This window comes from Poecilia mexicana, unplaced genomic scaffold (assembly GCF_051168715.1).
Source record: "Poecilia mexicana isolate PSO_F unplaced genomic scaffold, ASM5116871v1 scaffold_4, whole genome shotgun sequence".
NCBI classification, from domain to species: Eukaryota; Metazoa; Chordata; class Actinopteri; order Cyprinodontiformes; family Poeciliidae; genus Poecilia; species Poecilia mexicana.
The window spans coordinates 22,837,484-22,856,992 of record NW_028263373.1 but is presented as its reverse complement, the minus strand read 5'-3'; the positions used below and the strand labels follow the sequence as shown (position 1 = coordinate 22,856,992).

Here is a 19,509-nt window from a genome sequence, read left to right as displayed (position 1 = left end):
TACTTAGGAACATCCAAAGATATAAATACAGACTGTTGATGGATGGATGGATGGATGGATGGTTTTATAGACAGATGGATGGATGGTACAGTATAGAGGTATGAATAATGTTGAACTTATCAGGATTTAAATTGTTGCTAATGTTGCTCTTCAGAGTTTTTATTCTTTTACGTTTTACAAAATAATCCTTTAATTTAAAACATTAACATTAATTTAAAACACGTCTTTTTCCTCCTGCTCTGTGACTTTGTACAACAGAAATATCCTGTTACTCTTCCCTGACACAGCATTTATTACCCATTCCTCTGTTCTGATGGTGCATTTTACAGCAAGCTGCCCAGTTCTGCTGAGATTTATTACTACACATTTTATGTCTGATAGGCATTTGTTTAATTAGCATGCGCTTTAGCAGCAACGGCCTTTCTCAGCAGAGTTCTGCTCCTTCACAAGGTTACCTTTGTGCACAATTTGCCTTTAACTCAATCCAGGTCTATCTGCACCAGAGGACGGAGGGTAAAACGTCTAGATGAAATGATAAGAGAGCATCTAATTTAGTTTCCTGGCTATGACTGGTGCTTTAAGTTCTGAATGAAACTTAAAGTGTACTAAACATTTAGTTTAAGCAGATAGAGCCTTTTTATTGCGATAGATAAGCTCAGTTCACAGCATTCTGCAGTGATACAGCAGCTTGCACCTTACATTTTCATTGCCATCCATCATGGTGCTGACTGTACTTTATTGTACCGCCCCTGCAACTACATGCAGTTGCATGATAGATGGATGTTACAAGCCCACCTAAGCTGTACTCCCACTTGCTTGCATAAAGAATATATATAATGTATAAATATACAGAGGAGAGCAATGGAAGCTGAAAACCTCCAGGGGAAAGGAGGGAGAGTCATGATCTATTAGCAGTGCAATTTCATCTTAACGCCTTTAGCAAGGACATAAAGAAGGGATGCAAGAAGCATGGAAGGCAAACAAGAGGTTAAGACTCTGATAGAAGTTTGAAAACTCGACTGAGAGGAAAGCAGACAAAATGTGCATGAATAGAAAAAATGAGGATCTGGGGTTTAGATCAAGGGGCTTAGAGAAAGAAGTAATCTCTGTTGGTTTTACATTGTCCCTATTGTCACTGTTTTCACTTGACTTATTGAAAGGATTTAATAATATAATTAAAATTTACATATAAATCTGAATAAATACAGGAATGTGCAAAAAATTTACTCATGTTTGATGACAACAGAATTCAGCTATCTCAATTATTTTGCTCTGACTGTCAGCCGACAGTCAGAGCAAAATGTTGACTGCCAGAACAAGGATAATCTCTGCAGAATATCTTGTCTAAAGATCTTCCAGGCTAATAAAGAATGCAGTTTTCTGTCATTTTTTAATCTCTGTTTAATTGTGGTGAGAATATGGTGGCTTGTTGGCAGAGAGTCTGCATATCTGGTCCTTACCAAGTAGTTTTGGTCTAATTTCTAGTGCAAACATATTAGTACTTTTGAAATAAGACAGAACAAGCTTACAAATAACTTTTCAAAGAGCTATATGTGCTTGTTTTAAGTTGGTAATTCCTTAATATCAATTTTAAAAAGTGCTAGTTATACTGGCAGATAGTTTCACTTATAACATGGGAAAAATGTATTGCTATAAGTGAAACCATCTGACATTTTCATCATTATGGATTAAATGACTTAAAACAAGCTGTCTGAAAGCAACACAATTTTACCTCAGAACCTTTGCAAATGTTCGAAACATCTGGGAAACTCAATCTGTGTGATGTTTGGTTCAGGATAGGGGTGGGCATTAATTTATCATTTACTATGAAACGTTTCTAGTCATGATAAGAATTTTGATTTATTGTCATGATACATTTCAAAGTAAAAAAAACTGACTAAAATGTTATTCTTACTATTTCCCCCCATTTTTTTCCAATGAGAGCATAAAAAAAATCAACAAATTCAAAAATAAAGTTTAAATAAAGTCGCCATGTGGAGATTAGTGATACAAATCACATTTCTTTAAATACGTGGTATCCTGAAGAAGCTTACTTTAAGCAGGAATGTTTTTCAAGAGCAGTATTTATGTTTGTGGCGCTATGAATGCACCTAAAAAAGAAGTAATTAATCATCATAATTGTTATTGCTTTCACAATAATACTACAATATAATGTGATAAAATCCTAAATCCATATTGCCCAGTCCTAGTTCAAGATGATATTTGATGTTATGGATAGAGTCTTAGTGTAGTATTAAGGGGTTCTTGGTGAAAACAATCCATTTTCTGACAGTATTTTGTTGGTCAAATTTGACCTAAAATAGCTGAAATAATAGTTTCTTTTTTCAGAAGGGAAGGAAACACTCCTGCTTTGCTGTTACTATGAGATCACTTGTAGTACTGCTCCCTCCGCCTACATGTTTTGTTGCAGCAGAATGCAAAAGCTTGAGGGTCATTTCAGCGTGAGTTCTGGGATGTGCAGGCAATCAGTAACAAAAGGAGATTTAACCAGAGCAGATTGAAATGAGAAAGATGAGTCACACCACTCATCTTGCATGAAACAAAAAGTGAGGGAATAAAACTGCCTTCATGTTGTTGCAGTTTGCTGCGAGGTGCAGAGGAGATGGGCCTGAGGAAGGGGGTGAAGCCAGAGTTTGGTGGAGGAGCACGGAGCTTCTCCTGTGAAGAGGATTACATCTACGAGAACATTGAGAGTGAGCTGTGTTTCTTCACTTCACAGGTCAGTCTGCACCCCTCTCTTTCTTTCTTTGTCTCACTCTTTTTCGCACGCACGCGCACACGCACGCACGCACGCACGTTTGTGTGGCTATCTTTGTGGGGACTTTCCGTTGACTTTCATTCATTTCTACAGTCTAAACCTTACCCTTAACCCTAACCATTACATACCTAACCCTAAACCTACCCAAAACTCAATTCACACCTTAATCCTAAATCATGAGAAGTGGTGAAAACAACACGCTGATCTAACTTTTTCAGTCTCTTTCTTTGTGATGCATGTCACTGAAATACAGATGTTATGTCAAGTCTTAAAAGAACTGTATAAATTGCATAGAATCCTTGTTTAATAATGAACTGCAGCTTTTGTTGTTGCTCTGTATAAATAGCTTGATGGTTTTTCACTTTTTCACTTAATTCAGATTATTTCCAATTTATTTGAAAATATTTGATTAGTCCTAAATCTAACCCCTGACCCAAAAACAGCATTTCCCCTTCGGTCCCCACAATGAGTAATGGGTCCCCACATTGTAGTATATGTCAGGAAAATGGTCCCCTAAAGGTATTACAAACAAACGTGCACACACACACACACACACACACACACACACACACACACACACACACACACACACACACACACACACACACACACACACACACACACACACACACAATGTTACCAACAGGGTACTATCAGCCTAACCTACAAGAGGGGACTTCTGTTTCTGGTTTTTTGAAAAAGCAAAAACCCAATATAAAATTAACTTTTAAGTTCTGTTATACACATGTGTGAAGGGACTTCATGCATTCATGTGTATCTCTCTTGTTGCAGGAAAGACAAACCATCATCAAATACTGGATGGACAATCTACGTGCCAAGCAGGGCGAGGTCCTTCATAATATCATCTTCCTGGAGGGCCAGCCAATCAGTAAGCTGAAGCTGTTAGTGGGTTTAGGGTTATTTGGTTGTTGTTTTTTTTTGTTTGGTTTGCGTTTGCTGCTGTCTTTAACGGTCTGTAATCGCCTCTCTGCAGTCCCAGAGCTGAGAGCCAGAGGAGTGATCCAGCAGATCTTTCCTCTCCATGAGCAGAGGATCCTCAACCAGCTGATGAAGTCCTGGGTCCAGGCGGTCTGCGAGAAGCAGCCGCTAGGTCAGCAGGTCCACCCATCCAACCATCCAACCACACATCCAACCATAGATCCATCCATCCATCCATCCATCCATCCATCCATCCATCCATCCATCCATCCATCCATCCATCCATCCATCCATCCATCCATCCATCCATCCATCCATCCATCCATCCATCCAACCAGCTATACAATCATGGATCCATCCATACATCTATACATCCAACCACACATTCAACTATGCATCCATACATCCATCCAACCACACATTCAACTATGCATCCATCCATCCATCCATCCACCCATCCATCCAGACAGACAGACACAGACAGACAGACACAGACTTCCTTCCTTCCTTCCTTCCTTCCTTCCTTCCTTCCATACATCCTTATATCAATTTTTTGTGTCCATCTGTTCATCCATCCATCCATCCATCCACCCAGACAGACAGACAGACAGACAGACAGACAGACAGACAGACAGACAGACAGACAGACAGACAGACAGACAGACAGACAGACAGACAGACAGACACAGACTTCCTTCCTTCCTTCCTTCCTTCCATACATCCTTATATCAATTTTTTGTGTCCATCTGTTCATCCATCCATCCATCCATCCACCCATCCACCCAGACAGACAGACAGACAGACAGACAGACAGACAGACAGACAGACAGACAGACAGACAGACACAGACTTCCTTCCTTCCTTCCTTCCTTCCTTCCTTCCTTCCTTCCTTCCTTCCTTCCTTCCTTCCTTCCTTCCTTCCTTCCTTCCTTCCTTCCTTCCTTCCTTCCTTCCTTCCTTCCTTCCTTCCTTCCTTCCTTCCTTCCTTCCTTCCTTCCTTCCTTCCTTCCTTCCATACATCCTTATATAAATTTTTTGTGTCCATCTGTTCATCCATCCATCCGTGGATGTATGCAATTATCCATCCTTCCGTCTGTCCGTCCATCCATCCTTCCATCATCTATCTCCATCCATCCATAGATTCATAGAATTATTCATTCATCCATCCAGCTATCTAAATAAATATTCCTCCATCCGTCCATCCATCAGTCGCTCCATGAAAAAAGATTTTTGCTTAAAATCTTTCAATTTTAAATAGAAATAGAAAAAGCAGGAGTTTATGATGGGGATCAAGGAAATGCTGCGGCTGGCTCGCTTTATCCCTAAAATCATGCTTGCATAATTCTGTTCAGGATAAACAGAATTATGAACCTTTAAGTTCGTTTTTCAGCTTGTTCTTTCCATATTATTTACAGATGACATCTGTGACTACTTTGGGGTGAAGATTGCGATGTATTTCGCCTGGCTGGGTTTCTACACCACCTCCATGTTGTATCCTGCTGTGATCGGCTTTGTGCTGTGGATGCTCACAGAGTCGGATCAGGTGAGAACACAACATTTGGTGGCCTGAATTATTAACGGGAAGACACTGCCGCCTGCTTGCTGCCACAAACATGCATCTGTTTGTGTTTCCCAGACGAGCCGTGACATCTGCTGCGTGGTGTTTGCGCTGTTCAATGTGGTGTGGGCCACTCTGTTCCTGGAGCGGTGGAAGAGGAGGGGAGCCGAGCTGGCGTACAAATGGGGAACGCTGGACACGCCCTCCAAATCACTGGAGGAGCCGCGGCCTCAGTTTCGGGTGAGGGGAGCTGGATTTTATTCCTCCCCGTTTCCACCACGGCTTCCTGCTGTTTTTAGTTGTTTAATGCTCTCTGTGTGCAGGGAGTGAAGCGCTGCAGCCCCATAACGGGATGTGAGGAGTTTTACTACCCGCCGTGGCGCAGGCGGGTGTTCAGGTGGCTGGTCAGCCTGCCCATCTGCATCCTCTGCCTCTGCTTCGTCTTCCTCGTCATGCTTATTTGCTTTGAGCTGCAGGTCAGGTTTTCTTTACTTTCCTGCTATTTTAAATGTAGCAGGTGCGTGCTAAGAATTGAAAATGTTTGGTCTCAGCTCACCAAGCTGTAGCTTTGTAGCTGAATTTGAAGATTGGTGTTCAATCTTCAAATTCAATCGTTTGACGTGTATTAAACGTCAAACATGCCAATGTTTTAGATATAAAGTAAGCATTAACTAAAAATGTAGAAAGAGGAGAAAATAATTAATCTATAGCTATTTAAATATTTAATTAATCACATAATTGTCAGTGATGTTCATTGAATAAAATTATAAGTTGATATACGTTAAACTAATACTTTATTATTTCATGGTTAATTTCCCCTTATCAAAAATCTAAAATCCTGCAAAATACAAGAACAGCTCAATGAATTGTAATGTGAATGAATGAATCCAGTTTAAAACATGATACATTATATAATTCACAAACATAATTCTAATTATGACAATGTTTCTCTAATTAAACTAATTTTTATTGATTGTTTTATTTTGATTTTCTGAGGAAGCGAGTTTGGTTCATCATAAGCTGTATCTCCTCATAAGTAAAATTAATAATTGCTGGAATTACTGACTATTTGTAGTGAATCTATGAATTTCCCTTTTTAAATTAAATTAATAAAATAAATTCATTGATATTATAATTTTTTGTGATGCATTTGTACATGCACCTCTTATCGTCTTGACCGAAACTAAGCTAGCCCTACTAGTTTAGTCTGACACATATGCTTAGTTATTTATCAAACAATTATGTCTTTTGCTGCAGGAGTTTGTGATGGGGATCAAGGAAATGCCACGGCTGGCTCGCTTTATCCCTAAAATCATGCTTGCTATCACTGTGAGTGCATGTGACGAGGTGTACAGGAAAATCGCCTGCTGGCTCAACGACATGGGTGAGAGTCCAGCTTCTGGTCAACACAATACAATCAGCTTTATTGATGTTTCCTGAGCTTAACACATTCTGCTCCTCCATTCTGTAGAAAACTACAGACTCCAGAGTGCCTATGAGAAAAATCTCATCATCAAAATGGTTCTTGTGAGTAATTATCTGTCTAATTTTTCCATGTAATATTTAATCAGTTGTTCTCACCTTTCTTTTGTTTTTTTTGCAGTTTCAGTTTGTAAATTCTTATCTCAGCCTTTTTTACATTGGATTCTACCTCAAAGACATGGAGCGTCTGAAGGAGGTAGGAAACAACCCCATATTTGCTTCAAGCATTACACAGGCTTACACAGTGTGCACTAGCATCATTTTATCCTCTAAATGCTTTGCTGTGTCTGTCTCCTCGCATTGATATCCACGCCCATTCATCCATACATCCATCCATCCATCCATCCATCCATCCATGTTTGTCTGTGTGCGGAAGATGCTGCTGGTGTTGTCTCTGTTGCGAAGTCTGCAGCGGCAGGTCCGGGAAAATCTGCTGCCTTACATCCTCTTCAAGATCCAGATGATTGTGGTCTCAGTGCCCTGGTTCTTCAGGGCTTTGCTCAAGTCTAAAGTATGACTCCTGTTGACTCCTGGAGGGACTGAAGGTCCACTTTGTCTCACTCTGTCACCTCTGCTTTGTTCTGGTTTGTCTGTTGGTGCTGGGAAACTTTATTGCTAAAGATGCAACGGTTGCAAATATGTGCCTGGTTGGCAAACTACAGTTTTTGTATCTTTTTACTGAAGATGGTAGATACATATCGCTGAGACCCCTTAAACCTATCGATAATCCATTCACCCTTCCTGTTATCTGATTAAAGTCTTGCTCTCTTGCAGCCTCAATGAACTGAGACATTGAGGATGTCTGAGGAAATACAGTTTCCTTTTAAATAGCTTCTTTCTTCCACTGAATTTATTTTAAACATCTTAAAGCATCTGAAAATTGCTTCAGCTAAACCCAAAATTATTCATACTCCTGACAGATCAAGGCTTACAATAATATTTTAACATATGTGTTTTGACTGAAAGTAGTTTTTAGATTTTAGAAAAGCACTGCCATAATCATGACTTGATATCATTCAAGAAGGTCATTACTAAAGATAAATCTTCATGAGCACAAGAGCAAAAAGCTGTTCAGGCATTATAAAGGCTAAAAAAAAAGTTTTTTCCTTTCATTATTGAGAAGTGTGTTGATAATTTACACTTTCTCATCGAAATATAACAAAATAAATAATGTTTTCCAAACTTTATACTCCTTTTGCAGTATTTTATTTTTTAGGACAAGGCCTGTCTCATTTCCTTCTAAATCTAAACCTTCTAGAGGGATGAATAATTTTGGGTTAACTGTAGCTTCTCTACTCAGTAACAGTGTCCACACTAAAGACATTTTGCTGTTTGTGCCACACAGCAGAGATGTGCTCACTAGTCAGAAATATGATAGGATTTCTGATTGGTTGGTCAGCTCCAGCCAATATCTCAGCGTTGCTTTATGTTTTGGACATTTTCTTGTATTCTTGTACTTTAAGCTTCTGTTTCTTTGTAGCTTTAGGAACAAAAGTCTACAAACTTGCCATGATCATTTCTTGCATCTTGTAGCATTACACCTTTTTGATTTTCTTCTTTGAGGTCATTGTATGAAGATGTTTTCCACTTTGTTTCCATATTTGTGACGGCCTCTGGGACATTTGGTCTTTCGTTTCTGTCATTTTCATTTGCATTTTTGCTTCTTTTACTATTGCAACCCCTTATAGTCTGCAGATACTGTTGCTTTCTTAACTGGATTGGCATAGTTTTCCTTGTTCCTGCCTCTACAATCAACTTCATTTCAATATTTGTTGAGCTAAACTCACTTAAGAAGTTCATGCCCATCACTCAGTAAGCAGAAAGTGAAATAAGCTGAAAATATAATTTATCGTGACTCTAAAATTAAACAGAAAGCTTCTTAGTAAAAACAATATATCTGAAAATCTTTAGTCAGCTCTTTTGTTAAACTCTGTTTGTGACTCGCTGGTGTTTGCGCTGGCTGTTTCAGCTGGTATCAACAAAAGGACAAAGCTCCTTTCCTCAGTTTCCTAGAAACTGGATGTGACATTGTATCCAAGTTCTGTCAGGAATTTATTGAGGCTTAGTTTGTTTTAGTCTCCTGTCCTTTGCACCAGCCTTAAAAATGTTACCATACATACAGTGTGAGCCTTTGTCTATGTAAGCATTTCTGTTTACATATATTTTCCGGAATGAGTAAAACAATTATTACTGGGTAGTTTAGAGCAGTTTTAGTAATGTTTTTGCAAGATTTACCGGTCTCCTACTAATATTTGTATGTGGATCCCTTGTGGTTCATATGACCAATGGATCCTGTTTCCTTCCCAGAGATTTAATGCAATTTAGATTTTTATACACATTTAATACAAAACCTTTTGTAATTTGTGGATCATCTGTTTTTCAGACAACTTCCGAGTAGGAATGATCATTTATCATATCATTTATCAATTGTTGTAAAAGAAATTATCATAGTTTTCAATTCTGACTTTCTTCATAAATTCAAATTAATGTTGAACAAAACCTCCTCAAAACGACAGCATTATCTGAAATATTATTTTAAAAATTTCCTCCATCGTCTGGAGAAAATTGTAACGTTATCAACAAATATCATTATATTTTAAAATATGATTAAATGCATTCACCATGTCTTCAATTTAGTGAAATAAATCAAGCAAATACATTCACAGGTATATTGTAAGTAATAATTTATCATCATTTTTTAAAATCATTATCACAATTGTGCCACAAAATATTGTGATAATATTCTAAGTCCATATCTCCCACCCCTCTGACCCAGGTGGGCCCCGTTGTGGTCCTCCATGTTAATGATTCTTCATCTTGGATAAATTTTTTTTTACTTTTTGAGGTTTTATTGCTGAGATTATGAAACAAAGAAACGTTATCTGTAGCAAATAAGTTGCAACTACAAAGGTTTTGTTTTGCAAAAATGAAAACATCAAACACGTTTCTTGTTTTATGACCAGATTAAGTGCTTAATTAAACACAAAAAATTTATCAAGTTCAAGCTGATAGGTGTATGTAAACCTCTTTTTGATGCTGTAAATGTTCTCTTCTTGCTATGGTTTGCCTTTTGGTTGATTTTAGATTTGGTGAATTTCCCTCATGGTGGTATCCTGCTCTTTCTTCTAAAGCTCTTGCCTTTATCTGACACCTTGAAAACTCCTTTTGTTTTCTGCTTTGCTCTCTTGGTAAAAAAACAAACTTTATCCCTCTTCTTGCCAGATGTTGGCCACTCTGCTCATCATCCGCCAGTTCCTTCAGAACGTGAAGGAGGTTCTGCAGCCTTACCTGTACGAGCGCCACAAGCTGGGGGAGCTGTCGCTGAGAGCCGTGTGGGACCTGCTGCTCTCAGTCTTGCTCAAATACGCCCGGCTGGCGGCCGGGAAGGTCCAGGCCTCACCAACGGACCCGACCGTGCCTGGACCCGGACTGAGGGGCACACGACCTGGAGTGGGGAATCCAGAACGAAGGTCAGCTCCATCAAAATTCGCTTTTAGATCAGGCGTGTCAAAACCGTTTGTCATATGGGTTAAAGTTATCAAGGGCCAAAACATTGTCATATTTTCTAATAAAAACTGTAATATCTTAATTGAATAAATTAAGGAGTCAGATTTTCTTTTGTGGGCAAGATATTTGTAAACTACTGTAGAGTCAAAACTTAAGAAGGGTTTTGCAGATTTGTCTTGTTAAAATAAATATGTCAGGTGTTTATTGAAAAATAAATAGCAAAATCGTAGTAACTTCAGAGGAATAAAAGCAGGATTTAGATAACTTTGTGAATGGAGCTGAAACGATTTCAGCCTTACAAAAGAATGCTAAAAGTATAAAGATGAATATTTTATATTTTAAATGGATGTATTAGGCGAAATTCACATTTTGCAAGTTTTTGTATTTCCATTAGTGTCTCAGCTGCTTCTAAAAACAGCCCAAGTGCTAAAAGAAACATCCAACCTATTTTTGGCAATACATGAATATTTTCTGGTGTCTGGAAAGTCAGCTGTTTCAAAAATCTCCAGAATGTAACATCACAAATCACCTAGCAACCCCAGTGAAGCCCAGCCCATTACCTAGCAACCCAAATGTAGCTCCAGCACATTTAGTCAGCAGATTTTCCGCCTTATGCGCTATGCAATGGCTGCTAGAAAAGACAATTGTTTTGTTGTTGACTTACCATCCTGAAACCACTTGCTACATTCTTGTTGGTTGTGCAGGAGGCTCTACTTCTGCTTTTTAAAGATGTCCAGTTGTACAATTGTGCATCTATTTGCAGCCATTTTCACATGTGAGTGTAAATGAACATGTTTTTAAATTTGTATTATTCCTGAATTGCAGCCATGGGCCGTAAATGGCCCTCATACCACACGTTGGACCCCCATGTTTTAAATGAAACTATAGCGTGCAGATGAGTAACTGACACTAATCATTTACTCTCACATCTGCTCGGATTCACTCCATCTTCCTCCGCCATTGTGCCGCTTGCTGTTATGATTCATTCCTGTCAGACGTTTAGAGAATAGCTCCAGTGAGCTGCTTACACTCTCAGCTTGCCCGACACATAACCGCTCATTTAACTCCTCGCAGGGAGAAGAAGTGTTTGAACGGCGGCTGTGGAGTGCCTGACGAGGAGGAGGGAGGAGAGCGGGACGAGGCTGACAGCGGGAGGTTCAGTGAAGGAGAGACAGAGGAGGAGAACGTGATAGACTGTGGCCTGAAGCTGAGGAAAGTCAGCTTTATAGAGAAGGTACAGAGCGGAGCGTCAGATGAACTTTAACTTTTTGTGAGAGTAAAAATAACAACAGCTGCTGTGTTGAAGGTGGACAGAAGGCCGGCCTGTGGAGGAGCCCCCATGGAAAACAGCTTCCTGGAGGAAGGGAGCCCCACCATGGTGGAGAAAGGAATGGACCCAGCCTCTGTGTTTGAAATGTGTGATGACGACGACGATAATGGAATCCATGATGTGAAGGACCCGGGAGGGGGAAGCGCCGAGGGGCTCAGTGCTGCCGCTGCAGCCACTGCAGGCAGCACCGCCCCGCTGCCGTCTGCCTCAGATGGCGCCGCGTCGCTGCGTCACAGAAGAAGAGGCCAGAGTGTGGAGAGGACAGAGCCTAAAACCAAACGGGAGTCATGGATGGATCCTCCGGAGGAGAGAGCGAGCACAACGCTGACTCAGGCTGAGATGGAGAGCTGCATGCAGACCTACGCTGTAAGAACGCACAGCTGTCAAACTCAGCTTCATTTTGGTCCATATGAGATTATAAGTCTCTTCAAAGGGCCGGTTGTGGCAGAAAGTATTCATAAAATCTATTAACAAACTATTAAAATATTAATAAATAGCTGTCTCTGCTTTCAACCATTTTTTCACACAATACAGGTAAAAGATATTTTGATTTGATTGATAAAATAATATTTAAGTCCTGTTATCTTGACAGTTCTATTTATGCATCTGGCCACATAAAATGTTATGGCGGGCCAGATTTGGCCCCCAGGCCTTGAGTTTGACATCTTTGCTGTAGAGGTTCAGGTCCTGCAATAAAAACCAGAAATCTGTCAGAGTTTAAGGCAGCCTGCCAGCAACACCGTTATGTTACGCTACTGTTATTATTTGTTTACTGCAGCTCATCTTCTATCATTATAAGATTAACTGAATGGGGGTCAGAATTTAGATGCAGTGTGAATTAATTAGGTTTTCAAAAATTCAACAGCAACAAAGGGAAATTTATCATTATTCATGTCAAGCTTGGTTAGCAAACAAACCCATAAGTAATGATGTATTAAAGGGATCTTTAATGGTGCAGTTTGTAACTTTTACAAAAAAATGTTTTTTTAACATATTTGTTAAAACTGTCAGCTTGTCCTGACAGTTTAATAAGAGAAAGATCATCTGAAAAGTTTCAGCTCCTCCACCTCCTCCCAGCGCTAATATCTGAAGAAATACATCAAGCAACCAATCAGAGCCAAAAGTTACATACTGCAGCTTTAATATAGAGAAAGCATTCTAAAAGTCAAATTAGGTAAAGATATTAAAAATATATTATAGCTTCATTAAACATTTGATCTCAGTAACTCCAGCCTCGAGTTTCACTTGTCCTGTAACTTTTGCTCTAACACACCTGAATCGGGTCAGCTACTCTCTCGGCATGTCAGCAAGTTTTGCAAAAACCTGGTAATTAACTATTCATTTGAGTCAGGTGTGTTAGCGTCGGATGTGAAAACCTCTTTATGAACTGGCACGCCCCCTTCTGGCTGAGAAAAGTACGGTTCTCAAAATATTAGTGCAACATGCTAGATTTCTTTTGTGGGAGAGCAATGTGTTAATAATGCAGTTTTTACTCTGGTTTGTTATTTATTTTACCTGTCTTAAAGGGACAGTGCGCATTAAACTACATTCAGTTGGTAATGCAATTATGTCCGATTTAGTCGTCTAGGTTCAGTTTCGCCTGAAGTCCTGGTCAGACAGAAGGCATTGAACAAGAGAAAAACCGTTAAATGATTGTTAATTTATCAAAATACTGACAAATTATTTGAAAACAGAGAAGAATACAAAGCTTACAACAGAAAAATGTGTGTATTTTTCTTGCTTGGTTCCTAAAACAACACTTTTACACTTTCACTCATTATGCATTCATATATTATACAATCATATTTTAGCTGCACAGACAGTTCATCAACAATGCAAAATATTCAGAACTTTGTCGCCAAGAACTTTATCTATATAGTAAATAAAGAGATGAATGTTTCACCTGTTTTTTAGGACACCTTCCAGGATTACCAGGAGATGTTTGTCCAGTTTGGCTACGTGGTTCTCTTCTCCTCTGCCTTTCCTCTGGCTGCCATGTGTGCACTCATCAACAACATCATCGAGATCCGCAGCGATGCCTTTAAGCTGTGCACCGGGCTGCAGAGGCCGTTCGGACTCCGAGTGGAGAGCATTGGCCAGTGGCAGGTGAGGCTCATTCAGTCCAGAGCTAAAGTATGACAATATTTATTTAACTTGCAAATTGCATAAAAAATGTAATAAAAGTTTCAATTTTTGCAAGCAGAAACAACATGACAGAGTTTTTTATTACTTCTTCTCAGACGGCGATGGAAGCCATGGGCCTGATTGCCATCATAGTGAACTGTTACCTGATTGGTCAGTGCGGTCAGCTGCAGCGGCTCTTCCCGTGGCTCAGTCCGGAGATGGCCATCATCTCTATTGTCATCCTGGAGGTACCAAAGAGCAAACACAGTTTAATACTACTTTTTATAAGTGCACAGAACATTTACACATTCCTAATTAAGACTTTAAAATGTGAACATGTTTTAATTATTTTATGCAGTTGTTCCAAAGGTGTGGTTGAAACCTGATTGTGGGTAGAGAAAAGTCAAGACTTGAAAGGATTCTAATAATTATATATATTAAAAAATTGCTAAAATAACTAAGAATAATTTTTGTACAAAACTATTTTTAATGCATTTTCCTGGATGTTTCTTCATGTTTCTTCAGCTGTAGTATAGCAAATCACACTCCCACTTTAAAGATGCTATTGATCCCTGTTGACAGTGATTGTAAGTAAGGACTAATCAATGCTCTACAGTGTTATACCCTAATATAATAATTCTACCAATATATCTTCCTAAATGTCAATATTACACCTTATTTGATGTTTTTATATATAATAAAATGAAAAGATTAGTAAAATCTCATTACTTTTCAGACATAATATAATGAAATTGCTCTCATAAGTTCTGTATATCTCTAAGCTGCTGCTCCAGTCAGGATTCTTTAGTTTTAGCTCGGTCAGCTCTGCACGCTGCGGCTGCTTGTATCTGAAAGACAAGAACAGCTTGCAGCTCCGACCTGGCCTGATTAGGAAGTCAGGCGTGACCAGGAGGACACTTTCACAGTCCACAGGTTTTGGTGCAGAAATTACCTGAAGTAAATGTTATGTTGAGGCTTTATCATCCTTTCTGGTGTCTAATTCAAACATGGTACATTAACTGCAGGAATCTTCTTCTAAATGTGTTTCTTTCAGCACTTTGCGATTCTCTTGAAGTATGTCATCCATGTGGCCATTCCTGACATTCCTACATGGGTCAAGGAGGAGATGGCGAAACTGGACTACCAGCGAAGGGAGGCTTTTAAGGTAAAGGGGGAAGCAATTTGTTGGCAGTGATTGGAGTTGTTGAGGTCCAGCTGGCACCTTCAGCATTATGTGGAGGGAAAATGTTTATTTTACACCTGATTTATTTTAAATTTTGGAAGTGAAAAGGTTTACAGCCTAACATAAAATGGAAAACTGCACTGCAGACATCTTCCTGCAGTGAGGGGATTTGTAATATGAGCAGAGCGTTAGTGCTGATCCTAGTAAACACCTAATGTGATTTTTATTTTTCTCTTCATTGCAGAAGCATGAGCGGCAGGCGCAGCAGCATTACCAGCAGCTGCAGAGGAGGAAGAGGGAGGAAGAGGAACGGCAGAGGCAGGCGGAGCATATGGCTCGCAGGGAGAGGGAGCGGGATGACAGCAAAGGTGACTCGTCTGGGGATCACCACCACGACAAAAATCACGGGAGCAAATCTCGCTCCGGCGGCGGCGGAGGAGGAGGGCCCAGCGGTTCTGACAAACCCAAGAGGCCCAGCTCCCTGCTGGCCAACAACAATGTGATGAAGCTGAAGCAGATCATCCCGCTGCAGAGTAAGTTCTCCTCCAGCGGCGCGCGCTCCCCGCAGTCGCCCACCGGCAGCGAGCCCAAACTCCCCGGGTTCCTCAGCTTCAAGTTCCTCAAGTCACCCGAGAACAAGAAGGAGGGAGCCGCCGCCGCCGCCTCTGCTGCAGCCAGCACCAACACAGCCGCAGCATCATCATCCTCATCATCCTCATCATCATCAGGTAGCAGCTCTCAGGAGCGTTCTCAGTCACCCAGTAAGGCCTTCAACCCTGGAAAACTGTTTAACTTTGGAAAATCCGAAGGGGGAGCGTGTGTGAACGGGGCTCCGCCGCCCAGACCCGGAGACGGGTCGTCATCAGAAAGACAAACCTCCCGCTCCGACTTGAACGGTGTTCCCGACGAGATCCCTTCTCCTCCGGGGGAGGGATCCGAGAACGGACATGCTGCAGACTTGGACCTGGCCAGTTCGAAAATCTAGCAGCTCCGGAGGAGGAAAACTACATATCAGCCGGAGTTGATGTGCTTTACTGTGAGAAAAGGCCCGAAAAGTTCCTGTTTGTGTGGAGGGAAGCAAACAGGAAAAGATGAATCGGATGGAAGATGACTGTTGTTCCGGTCTGCTTTCTTGCAGAGAGACAAAAATAATCTGGCTTTGTACGACAGACGCAAGCCCTTCTGTCATGACCGACTAAAACACACTCACTCAAATTCTTCCTTGTCTGCAATACGTAAAGAAATGCATGAGCTGCGTTTCGACTATTTTAAGCCTTTAAAACAGAAAGCTATGTTTCCTGATTTCCTTTAGTCAGAAATTGTAAGCATCTTGGTGGCCTCACGTGAAAAAAATGAACAAATAAAAAAGCCAGTTGTGAAAGGATAGGGGTTAAAAACAAACATGGAACGATTTCCAGACTTCATCCTTCCCAACACAAGTAAATATTTTATCTTTCTTTTTTTTATTGTAATGAATTTTTTGGGCCCTTCTCTTTTGTAACGAAGCGGATAAATGGAAAAGCAATATCAGTCAGTGTTTTAATGATTCTCAGCAGTCGCAGCATAAATCACCAGCTTTATTTTGAAAGCAGATGTGACGTCTGAGCGTTTAGTTCCCTTCCCTTTCTGTAACAGATTTTAAAAAATCACAAAGTAAAGAGCTTTGTAAGTCAAATTACCCGTACCGACATTTTTCCCAGGAGAAATTTAGAGGCAGTGGCTGAAGGTGATGTTTGGGAAAGTGGAGCATGGATGATGCCTGTAGCGAACCGGGTAAACACAGATGGCACTCCGTTCCACACACTCCAGACGAGGCAAAATGAGTCCAGAGGTAAAGAGGAGAAAGTTGCACTAAACCCCAACAAGAAGCTTGATTCCAGCGTGATTCACTACAGTATGTTACACAAAAACGTTTCTCTTTTTAGTATCTACTGCTCCCTCCACACTTGTTCTCTCCTGCTGTGATGAAGCTTTGAAATGAATGAATCGTTTCCTAAAGCTGAATAATCCCTCAGTAAAAGTTATAGAAAAAACCCAAATCTTAGATATCCCCTATTAAGAAAACGTTTTCATCTCCTCAGCGCCCCCTGCAGGCTTTCAGTAGCTCTTACCTCGTCCTCTGACTGACACATTCAGTTCCCTGCAGAAATCACAAAATGTTTGTTGTATTTTAATGTTCATGATACAATTTAGCAAAGTTCACAAGGCTATTAGATGTAAGACGGACCCCCAGCATCACAGGTCCTCCACTGTACCAAACAGTATTCATTCTTTGTTTCAAGAACTAGAATGTTTGCTGCTAAAAAGGCTAAAAAGACAAGAAAGGTATTTCCTTTTCCTCCATAATTTCTGTTCTTAGACTTGACGATCGTAAGATGCAGTTTTTTAAATGAGCTCTAGAGATTTTTTATTATTATTTTTGCCTTCATTACCTTTGTCCTCACTTTGAACAGTGGCAAGATTAACTTGGATCCTCCACCTGCCCCTTTGGCTAAGAGAAAAGGACCTGTGTCACACCATATTAATACCCCAGGGAAACAAAAGTCCAAAACCAAAAACATTAAAAACTACAAAGTGGAACTCATTAATATTTTATTACTAATGTCTATAAGTTAGATTTTAGTATTTTTCTCAGTAAATTACTGCAATAAAAGATAAATGTATGTATTTCAAGGCTTTTTTTAACGCAGTGCCAATAAGTGTGGAGGGAGATGTTTTATCTCTGCTCTTAGCAGTTCTGATTGTTAAACACTGACCATGAATTTTGTTTTTACAGTACAGTACCAGTTTTTTCCATTGACTTTTCCAACTACATGTAATATTTTTCAATTTATGGTTTTTAATTTGAGATGTACAGTATTCTACAGCAGATTTAGACGCTAACGAGAGAAAGAAGAAAATTGTTAAAACAAAAAAGTAAAGATGTATTCCCTGAACTTGTTGGAGTGTTATGCCTCAGTTGGTTTAGTTGGTATTTTATTTTGTTTACAGAACCCTAAAATTTGAAAGGAGGCTTTTAAGAAAGCTTTTGCACAGTGCTCTATTATCATTTAACCTGCTCAGTTAACTTTATGTAAACTCATCATCATGCAAACAGTAAGTCATTATTTCATGGTTTCCAGAAGGTGGTGCAAGCTTATAAAAATAATTTACCCATAAAACCATTCTGTGGGCATCAGGATGCAGCAGCAGCACAGGTTTAGATGGAAAAGCTTGGTGGAGTCATTACACTGTAAAACACACGTTTCACATGTTTCAGAGGCCACTGAACTGTCCTGTGGGTTAACAGATGGAAACATTAACTATGCATTTACACACTTTCACCTCCAACAAGGACTTTGGCAATAACACTGAGTGGAAGCAGATACTGTAGATCGACATGGAGCAGCACATCTATCTCCGCCTTTCTTCACTTCTCTTTTCTTTATTTATGGAGAATCTTCACTGAATCTGTTGAATTAATGTGTTTTATTGTTGCCTCTGCCTTGTCAGACCAGTTTGAAATGAGTAAATAAAAAAAGATTTAATGCAATACAGAAAAAAAAAACACACAAGAGGGTAAACCATGTTGCAGCATCAGTACTATAAGCGTGTTCTTTAACTTCTCTGGAAGCTGTTCATTATAAATGTAAAATAGGAATTCCCGGGATGAGAGGAACATATTCTGTCTTTGTGTGTGTCGTTAAAAGGCTGGGATGTGAATTATTAAAGGGAGTCGGTGCAACAACATAAACAAGACGTAGATGTTACAATGTAGCTGAGCTCAGTCTTATTTAAAAAATCCTCCCAGTTTGCTGCATTTGGATTTCAGGGATGAAGAACATCACGATGCATTCGAGTCCCTTCGTCATCATCATCTGTACACGTGTTTTGGCAGAAGGCTGAGATCGGGCTGTTTGCTGAAGCTGTCAAGTTTTTATGTACAGTTCCACCTTTTCCCGTTCAAGCAACAAATATCAAAATAATTTCTCTTCATCATAAATTAAAGGCAGCTGGAAATTTAGAACAGATGAGGGATTTTGATAAGCCTGAGTCGCAGAAGCTGGCTTTGATCGGGTCGAGCTCTGACGTCCCTCACAGGAAGCCTCTTCCTCTTTAACAGGAAATCAGTGCGATTGGGCCGAGTGGATTTATCAAATGCGTCACGTTCTGGGATTTGAGTCGGATGTGAACGGGTCAGGTTCTCAACGCAGCTTCATTAAAACCCAACCCTAACCTCAAAAATCAGATGTTTCATCGCAGCCTCACTGACACGACATCAAACGCTCTTCCAATGTACAAAAGAGAAAAACAACAAAACAGTCTTTTAAAGAAAAATACTGGGAAATGGGATTATTTATTTCTGTTAATTTATTTTGTCATATTTTTGTAAAATCTGAAAAGAATAGTTAATAAAACTCTTTTCAAATGCATTTCATGAGTTGGGAGTTTGTTTAGCTGAAACAGTTACAGTACATAATGTTGTCGGTACTAAAATGATGTGTCGGCGTTTTTCTTTTGTTTACCACTACTGTTCTGTTTGAAAGGAGTAGGAAGAAGTGAACACATATTCCAGTTTAATGAAATATATTACTTACTGATTCAATGATGATCAAAAATAAACACTT

At 39.8% G+C, this 19,509-nt stretch overlaps 1 protein-coding gene across 2 annotated transcripts in view; it reads left to right on the top strand.

Moving 5' to 3' along the window:
- Positions 1–19,314, top strand: part of ano8b (anoctamin 8b) — a 46,393-nt gene extending 27,079 nt beyond the window's left edge. Inside the window, exons 4-20 of one of the 2 annotated variants that reach the window (XM_088005096.1) lie at positions 2,602–2,740; positions 3,572–3,668; positions 3,774–3,890; positions 5,134–5,261; positions 5,355–5,516; positions 5,600–5,752; positions 6,534–6,660; positions 6,748–6,803; positions 6,880–6,954; positions 7,135–7,269; positions 9,981–10,228; positions 11,340–11,499; positions 11,572–11,961; positions 13,510–13,701; positions 13,836–13,967; positions 14,774–14,884; positions 15,147–19,314. In XM_088005096.1, the coding sequence (XP_087861222.1) occupies positions 2,602–2,740; positions 3,572–3,668; positions 3,774–3,890; positions 5,134–5,261; positions 5,355–5,516; positions 5,600–5,752; positions 6,534–6,660; positions 6,748–6,803; positions 6,880–6,954; positions 7,135–7,269; positions 9,981–10,228; positions 11,340–11,499; positions 11,572–11,961; positions 13,510–13,701; positions 13,836–13,967; positions 14,774–14,884; positions 15,147–15,887 (3,163 nt within the window). In that variant the 3' untranslated portion in view covers positions 15,888–19,314. The remainder of the gene's footprint in view (positions 1–2,601; positions 2,741–3,571; positions 3,669–3,773; positions 3,891–5,133; positions 5,262–5,354; positions 5,517–5,599; positions 5,753–6,533; positions 6,661–6,747; positions 6,804–6,879; positions 6,955–7,134; positions 7,270–9,980; positions 10,229–11,339; positions 11,500–11,571; positions 11,962–13,509; positions 13,702–13,835; positions 13,968–14,773; positions 14,885–15,146) is intronic. The other variant, XM_088005097.1, reaches the window with a different exon arrangement.
- Positions 19,315–19,509: the final 195 nt, after the last annotated feature.